Genomic DNA, 8,670 nt, shown 5'->3' with positions numbered 1-8,670 from the left:
AGGAAGCTTAAAGGGAAGCTGTTAATTTTTATCACTATTTGGTGAGAGATGAAATTAAGTCGGGCAGATTTTTTCTTAGTTGTATAGTATATACTCATTTTGAATGAGTGTCATTATCGTTTCTTGATCTGTCAGTTGGACCTAATCTTGAAGGGATTATTAGCGTAATTTGAAGGGAACCAACCTCCATGGATGGCAATTCCTGACTTACAACTAGCTGCAACCTGAAACCTGTATCTGATAACTAACTTCATATGATATTTTCGCTTTTTTATGTTTTAACAGTGTTAGATTCTGACAATTCCTTTTTTATCCTGCAGTAGAAATACTCAAGCCACTTATGTACAAAACCACTGATTAAAATAAACCAGTTTTATAAATCATAAATATGGATGGCAAATTAATGGATCAGTTAAAGATATGAAAGGTACTAATGTGAATCGGGCATTTTCATCTTTGTATGGAGGGTAACTATTGGGGTTACTTGAAAAAACGCATTTATTCCCTTTAATTATGTATCAGTTCTTGTAAAATCTCTCACAAGCAGCAGAAATCAACGATCGGGCAGTTAAGTTCTAACAGCTTCTAAAGTGCATAATTTCTTGAAATTGTTTTCCACATACCAACCCCTCTTTGAATTCTATTTATACCTTGAACAGCTTTTGTTCTGTATACTCTGCCGACAGCATGTATTGTATTCTCTTACCTGTCAGCTTTGTTTTCGTATTCTCTGCCAATAACTTGTATTCTTGTATTCCCTACTGCCCGCTTTTGTTTTCGTTTTCCCTGCTAATAACTTTTATTCTTGTATTCCCTGCTGTCAGCTTTTGTTCTGGTCTTCTATGCTAATAGCTTGCATTCTTGTATTTCCTGTTAATAGCTTATATTCTTGAATTCCCTATTGTCAGCTTTTTTCGTTTTCTCTGCCAATAGCTTGTATTGTTGTATTCCCTACTGTCAGCTTGTGTTCATGTATTCTATGCCAATAGCTTATATTCTTTTATTCCCTGTTGTGTACTCGTACAGCTTATTTTCTTGTACTCCCTGCTGACAGCTTGTATTCTCTTAATTAATGCTAATAGCTTGTATTCTTGTATTCCCTACTGTCAGCTTTTGTTTTCGAATTCTTTGCTAATAGCTTTTATTCCTGTTTTCCCTACTGTCAGCATTTGTTTTCTGATTCTCTGTCAATAGCTTGTATTCTTGTATTCCCTCTGTCAGCTTGTGTTCTCGTATTCTATGCTAATAGCTTGTATTCTTGTATTCCCTGCTGCTTGTGTTTTTGGTGATAGCTTGTATATTCTTTTATTCCATGCTGACAGCTTGTATTCGATTATTTTCTGCCGACTGCTTATATTCTTGTACTTCCTGCGGTCAGCTTGTATTCTCGTATTCTATACTTATAGCTTGTATTCTTGTATTTCCTGCTGTCAGTTTGTGCTTTGGTATTCCCTAATATCAGCTTCTGTTCTCTTATTCTCCGCTAATAGCTTGTATTCTTGTATTCCCTACTGCCAGCTTGTGTTCATGTATTCTATGCTAATAGCTTGTATTGTTGTATTCCCTGCTGTCAGCTTGTGTTCATGTATTCTATGCTAATAGCTTATATTCTTGTATTCCCTGCTGTGTTCTCGTACAGCTTATTTTCTTGTACTCCCTGCGGCCAGCTTGTATTCTCGTAATTAATGCTAATAGCTTGTATTCTTGTATACCCCACTGTCAGCTGTTGTTTTCGTATTCTTTGCTAATAGCTTTTATTCCTGTATTCCCTACTGTCAGCATTTGTTTTCTGATTCTCTGTCAATAGCTTGTATTCTTGTATTCCCTCTGTCAGCTTGTGTTCTCGTATTCTATGCTTGCTTATATTCTTGTACTTCCTGCGGTCAGCTTGTATTCTCGTATTCTATACTTATAGCTTGTATTCTTGTATTCCCTGCTGCCAGTTTGTGCTTTGGTATTCCCTAATATCAGCTTCTGTTCTCTTATTCTCCGCTGATAGCTTATATTCTTGTATTCCATGCGGTCAGCTTGTGTTCTCGTATTCTCCGCTGACAGCTTATATTTTTGTATTCCCTGCAGTTAGCTTGTGTTCTAGTTTTCTCTGTTGATAGCTTGTATTCTTGTATTCCCTGCTGTCAGCTTGTGTTCTCGTATTCTCTGCTGATAGCTTGTATTCTTTTATTCCTTGCGGTCAGCTTGTGTTCTAGTATTCTCTGTTGATAGCTTGTATTCTTGTATTCCCTGCTGTCAGCTTGTGTTCTCGTATTCTCTGCTGATGGCTTGTATTCTTGTATTTTCCGCTGATAGCTTATATTCTTGTATTCCTTGTGGTCAGCTTGTGTTCTAGTATTCTCTGTTGATAGCTTGTATTCTTGTATTCTCCGCTGATAGCTTATATTCTTGTATTCCCTGCTGTCAGCTTGTGTTCTCGTATTCTCTGCTTATAGCTTGTATTGTATTCTTGCTGTCGGCTTATTTCTTGTTTTTCAGTTTTTTTCTCTCTTGCTGCTTTTACTGTTGCAGGACTTCTATTAACCATCAGCTAGAACCTTTTTTAAGGTAATGTTTTTTTGTGATATAATAAAAATACTAAAAAATGCTGATATATTTGAACTTCATCCCTTTTTTCTAGATACCAGATGAGAAGATGAGGATTATCTATCGTAATTAAACAGGATTTGTTGATAAACTATTTAACTATGATTTTATTTTTATTATGATTCGTCAAGGTTAATCTAAGGGCATATTCTTTATGTGTTTTTAAGTCCTTACTACCAGCCCTGTCTTATACATATTTTTCATCGTGTTTATACGTTTTAATTTTTTAATTTCCTTTAATTGTTTGTACATAATGTAATTTTGTTTAATATTGTACAGTTTCATTGTTGACACCGTTCATCTTTGCTTCTAAGCAATTTGATCTCATTCGGTTTCACAGCAACTTTTTTTCTATGTATAATGTTCTATTTTGTTGAACCATCTTAAGGATTTTTACTTGAGATTTGGATTATATCATATTTACTCAAACCAGTTGAATTTGGTGACTAGAGCTTTTACACGGTTGCCTAACTTACCAGAAATTTTAACATTTTACTGGTTTTAAAAGTCTCAGCGCCAACCCTAAAGATTTTAGATGTACCTCATGAATTTTTTTGCGGACCATTTTTTCAACTATTTTTTTTACTTCGTTTTCCAAATTTTGATTAATTTTTCAGATTATTTTATTTTCCTGAGAATGGGAGTTGGACAACATCTGACTGCCTCAGGAATATTTTCCAAAGAAAAATTAACTTTTTATTTTGGTATTTAAACTTTATCTGCTAGTCGGTTACCTTGCTATTCTCATTTCTGTCCAATTATTCTATCCAAGTGATTTATTTTGGTAATGGAAAATATCATTAGGAGATTTTTATGTTATACTTCAGTAATTAGGTAGTGTTTTATAGTACATTTTCAATATTATTTAAACCTCTGAATTTGGTTTGCTATATAAATTTTCAACCTCCTTTTGGAAAATGCCCTCATACTCAATTATATTTTACAGTTTACTACAGTTTACAACGTAATAAATAAATAAACTCGTTTAAAATTAGTGTTTTTCCGAATTATTTTTCTGCAATTTTGTTGCTATCTGCATAAACTTAACATTTTGTGTTAGAGAGAGAGAATGCCCACATTGAGATCACAATACCAACATGTCAGACAAGATCTTCAGGTGAAATCTTTTTCATGTTAAATTAATATATCGGATCAATCCAGATTCCAGAACGACCCTCCCTTCAAATTTATATTGAACCTTGCGGAACATATATCATTTGAGGATTAGTAAAGTTAATATAGTTTCTGGATCTACCACTGTGGTTAGAACAGGCTTTTGAGCAAAAGATTTATGGCAAGGATAAACTTTTAATATTTACCATTTTTTAGAAAGGTAGCCAAGGTAGAAGGACTACATAATGGGTCTGTAGACCCTCCATGACCCTCCATGCAAAAATGAAAATGCCTGATTTACTTCAGTACTCCTTCATATGAAGATATTGCCTTTTTTTTCTCGATTGAAAGTGTTTTTCTGATAATCACAAGATTTGTTCCTGCAGGAGAAATGCGCGACGCAAGTAAATTTTATCTAAATCATGCTTTATCAGACAAAGCTTTTAGGGTCGCTGTGAATAGGGAACAAATCTTTTGATGGAGGGTCACTTTGCATTACGCGTTTAAGTTCGTTTCAGCATATTTTGAAGTATGACTATCTTAAATTTCAGGCAGAGTTAGAACTAACAAACCTCACAGCAAACCCAGCTATTAATCCAAATCAGCAGGTACCTCATATTTTGGAAAGATTTTTTATTTTTTATTATCATTTTAGGAAAAGCATACTGAAGTTTTTTGCGCAACTTTGATCATGCAAAATTTTTTGTATAATTGCGTCTTTTCATGCAATTTTATTTCATACAAATTGCATGTATGCTTGATTGTCCCTGAGAATTTGTGCAACTTTTCTTGCTCTCTAGTTGAACTCTTTTCTTGCTAAGTTTTGCAATTGTTATGCACATTGTTTAAATACTTTACCAAATCTGTTAATTAAAAAAATTTGTTAAAATCTGAACCTTATTAATGTTCATTTATAATTAACTCATTTGTTCAAATTGTTTAGACTATGAGCTGTGATTATGCAAGTCCCTGTAGCCCAAGTAAGAGTTTGACCGGCCCTAGTATCACCATGGTATGTTCTGTAGAACGGGTTAAATCTGTCCCTATCAGTCCCTCCCAGAACATTATCAACGTGAGTGCGAGCAGCTCTGATGATGATCGTAGCTTGACCTCAAACAACAGTGTTTCCAAGTAAGATATCTGGAATAAATAAAGCTATCTATGCGTGCATGCACTGAAGGTGGACGAGTGAGATTTTTTTTCCTGAAAGCCTAAATACCCTTGAAACTATGAAAGTGTTTTTACCTACTCGAATTGGTGGAATTTCAGAAAAGCTTTCATTTACTAATTCTGGTACTTTTAGTAGAATTTATATTGGTAATAATTTGATTGGAGTTCACCATTAAAATAAGAGTGAAACAATTGCCATGATCACTCATTGAAAAAAAGCCCAAATCCACCTTGCACCATGAGCAAAAAGCTTTTTTTTGAAAAATATTTGATGTCAGTGTTAAACTAGCCTTTAATTAAACCATTTTTTAAATATTTTCAAGTGTTAGTTAGCAGTTCAAAGCGCATCTTTTAATCAGCATATTTTGAAAATTTGATAAATTGACCTTCTCCTCGAACATGACAAATTAAGGTTTTAGGTTTCATTGAAAATTACCTTGAGAGGTTTTAAACAAATCTGATGGAAAGCCGTTTTTGAGAAAAAGGGGTTCCTAATATCAGCCAAAAAGGATCCTAGTTTTGACGGGACGGAAACCTTCAAAAAGATGAAAAATAGTTTATCTATTAGGTTTACAGCAAAATTGAGGAACGAAGACCCAAGTTATTTTTTTTATTTTAAAGGTATTTGTTCAACTCTCCGGATCATATTTTCAGTGATGTGGAAAATATTATGATGAAAAGATGGTTTTAGCTTGAAATAACATTTGTCACCAACCCCAAACCACCTACAGAATGAAAGAAACTACCATATTTGTTCATGCAAAGTAACTCTTACATAAAAAATATCCTCCGAGTTCACTCATTTATTAGCGTTTTAAAAGACTCGTCAATTATCTAGCTTCTATCCCCATTCCCCATGTTTTAAGCTCTGAAGATGCATTTGATATTGATGAATAAGGTTTCCCCCGAGAATGAACCAACTTCTTATTCCTACAAAGATTAACTTTAAGGACAGAAAATGATTCGAGTCTTCATTATATAATAAGGGAATAGAGAAATAAAGAGTTATTTGTTTTGGGACTAGAAATTAAATTTTTAAGACAGATAGTGAAATTGTTTGGAATAGTTATAAATCACAAACTCCCTTTAAATTAAAATAATATTTTGTCAATTTTGCTGTAAACCTAATAGATACACTGTTACCTTTTCATAGGTTTCCATCCCGACAAAACTAATATCCTTTTTGACTGATATTTCAAACCCCTTTTTCTCAAAATCAGCTAACCCTATGTTTCCTATTTCCCAAAAAAATCTTTAATGAAAACTAAAACCTAATTGTGTCACGTGACTTATGAACTGTTTTTTAAAATATTAAATACTGACCAACTTCATTTTAAAATTTTTTTTTGAAAGGTTTCTCCTACTTTGCTACTTGATAACTTTTTGCTGGTACAATAGTAAAAAGATAAAGTTATGAATGTGTGGAATTATCTAATATTGTTCAGTAAGATTTGTGAATAACATTATGTGTGCAAATAATTAGACAAGAGATAGTACGAGGGAATGGCAGGAAGAACCCTTCTAGCAACAGAAAGAATAGTAAGAACAGCAATGGTTACAGGAAAAGGTAAGAATTATGTATAAAGAAGAACAAGCAGCAACTGTTCTTATTTCATCTTAAATCACATGAAACCTGCAGAGAACAAGTGCTTGAACAATTCTGAAATATCTCTCATTGATGCTCTTAATATTGAGATTGTTAACGAACAGTAACTTTAAAAGAAATGCAAATCTAATGTACCGTTTATGAAAGGAACGAAAAGTTCTTAGCTATTTGACAAATGGCTACCTAAACTATTTTAGTTTTAACTAACCCTTGAATGCTTGAAAAAACGTCAAAAATTAGCCAGCAATAGTAATAATGGCCCATTTCTACGATTTTTATTGATGCAAATCAAATTAAAAAATGTCGAATTTAAAAAAGGTTTTCCAGTAGGAGGAGCAGTGGAAGCATTGGTGAAGATCTTCTGAACACTGCAACAGTTCATGCTCCTTTACCAGCTCAGCAGAACATTCCTGTATACTCTAATCCTTCTCATCCCACTCATCTAACCACAGTAAATACCACTTATTCTACTCTGTTAAGCACATGAAATACTTCTCCTTCACTCCTTCACTGGTAGCCAAAATACATACTTTTCCTTCTTTATAAACATTTTTCATCTAACGATTGCAGATCTTTTCCTTTCCTTCAAACGATGATAAATATGTCTCCTTTTTCTCTTACAACCATTTTTATCTTCTCACCATGTAAATTTCATCCTTACCTTCTAAAAATGTTAAATAAATCTGATCTTTCTTTTCTAATCGTTATGAACACCTTTGATCATTCCTTTGAAACCATGGTATTTTCTTCTGAACTTACCATCTTTCTTTAAAAAATTATTTATAATGTCAACTTAAAAAAGGTGAAATGACTTGCAGGGTGTTTTCTTATCTTTCTTAAGATAATGCTCCTGAATTGTCATTGTTTCTTTGCTGGATAATTTATCAGGGTTACTTTTTATCCTACAAATAAATATTTCATTTATTTGCTTTAGTCTGGTAGTATGCACTTAAGCTCTTTCCAAGCGTACAAACTTACTGCTGAGCAAGCTATTATGCAGGTACTTCATTTTTTTTATTTGGAGACCTTTCTAAAATTGTTTACTCATTGTTAAGTCGTTGCATGTTCCCCGGATACCAGGCTTGGATGGATTGTCTGGATTTCCTAATATGGGAAATTTACCTTATATGGAACAGGTATCATTTCTTAAAAAATGTATTTGGATATTGTTCCTGTCACAAAATCCTTTCTGCAAACAAAATCAGACTTTCAGAATTTAGAACCTGAGGTTAGTTTTAAAATAGTATAAAGATCATAGATGGGGCCCCATTTTCTTTGATTTGCATCTGCATTAAAGGATTTTTCAAATACCTTTTTAATCCCTACTGACCCTAGGACCCCTTCCACCCCCCCCCCCCTTTATTTCTGTATTGAGATACTAACCCACAACATGTTATGCACGTTTGTAACCCTTGTGCTTAACTACAGGGTGACTAAAAAAACTGATTAGCGTCACAATCTTTAAATGACTTGGAAAAGTGCACTTAAGTTTTCGAAGGAAGGAGTCGCAGAAGCAATATATTTGTCGTTCTGTGCAACCCTTTGGTGCTAAACTATGTTAAATGTTAGATTACCTCTGTAAGATTATAAATCTTAAACAGAAAAAAATACAGTTATAATATTGAATAATTAATTAGATTTCTGTAATGATTTTATTTCATATTATTTCTTAGAGAAGTCTCGTTTTGATGCCGTGAAAAATCGGTTATTTAAATTCCATCAAAGCTGCTAGCAACTATGGGGGGCTGGGATTGCTGCAAACTTTCTTCAGGGTTTCTATTTTAAGAGTTGTAGGTTTAGTAGGTCTACTAATACACCTTGGATTTAAGAAAAAGAAAAACATCTAAGGGGTTCAGAAATATGTCCATGATTTTTTTTATTTCTTGGTATTGTGAAGTTAACAGAAAGTGTGAAAAATATGTCAAGTTATAAATTTTGGAATACTCTTACACCTAGCGAATTAAAATCTGAACAATAATTGCAAAATTTTAAATTATGTTTGTATTGAAGAAAACTTAAAATGAGTAGTTTCACTTCAGTTCAAGAATTTCTTAGTTTAAATCATGCAGTCTGCCTCTGTTTGTTAACAGCTTTAAATATTGAAATGAATTGACTGAAAGTTGATCGAAATTAAATTAAGTGCGCTAAAGGTAAAACAAGGCATTCAGATAGTAAGCCTGAGG

The 8,670-nt window shown here is 33.2% G+C and overlaps 1 protein-coding gene across 7 annotated transcripts in view; it reads left to right on the top strand.

Moving 5' to 3' along the window:
* Positions 1-11: 11 nt before the first annotated feature.
* LOC111703579 (poly(A) polymerase beta) overlaps positions 12-8,670 on the top strand; it is a 27,606-nt gene continuing 18,947 nt past the window's right edge. For 6 of the 7 annotated variants that reach the window (XR_002765631.1, XM_023475568.1, XM_023475564.1 and 3 more), the window contains exons 1-11: positions 12-41; positions 2,491-2,559; positions 2,633-3,266; positions 3,403-3,432; positions 3,659-3,715; positions 4,263-4,319; positions 4,655-4,842; positions 6,365-6,448; positions 6,815-6,938; positions 7,422-7,487; positions 7,543-7,623. Coding sequence is in view for 6 of the 7 variants with exons in the window: in XM_023475568.1 (XP_023331336.1) it covers positions 3,668-3,715; positions 4,263-4,319; positions 4,655-4,842; positions 6,365-6,448; positions 6,815-6,938; positions 7,422-7,487; positions 7,543-7,623 (648 nt within the window). In the remaining variant the exon portion in view is untranslated. The remainder of the gene's footprint in view (positions 42-2,490; positions 2,560-2,632; positions 3,267-3,402; positions 3,433-3,658; positions 3,716-4,262; positions 4,320-4,654; positions 4,843-6,364; positions 6,449-6,814; positions 6,939-7,421; positions 7,488-7,542; positions 7,624-8,670) is intronic. The other variant, XM_023475562.1, reaches the window with a different exon arrangement.

Source organism: Eurytemora carolleeae, unplaced genomic scaffold (genome assembly GCF_000591075.1).
Source record: "Eurytemora carolleeae unplaced genomic scaffold, Eaff_2.0 scaffold380, whole genome shotgun sequence".
In the NCBI taxonomy this organism is placed as follows: domain Eukaryota; kingdom Metazoa; phylum Arthropoda; class Copepoda; order Calanoida; family Temoridae; genus Eurytemora; species Eurytemora carolleeae.
The sequence above is the reverse complement of the archived record's forward strand: the minus strand, read 5'-3'. Positions and strand labels throughout refer to the sequence as shown.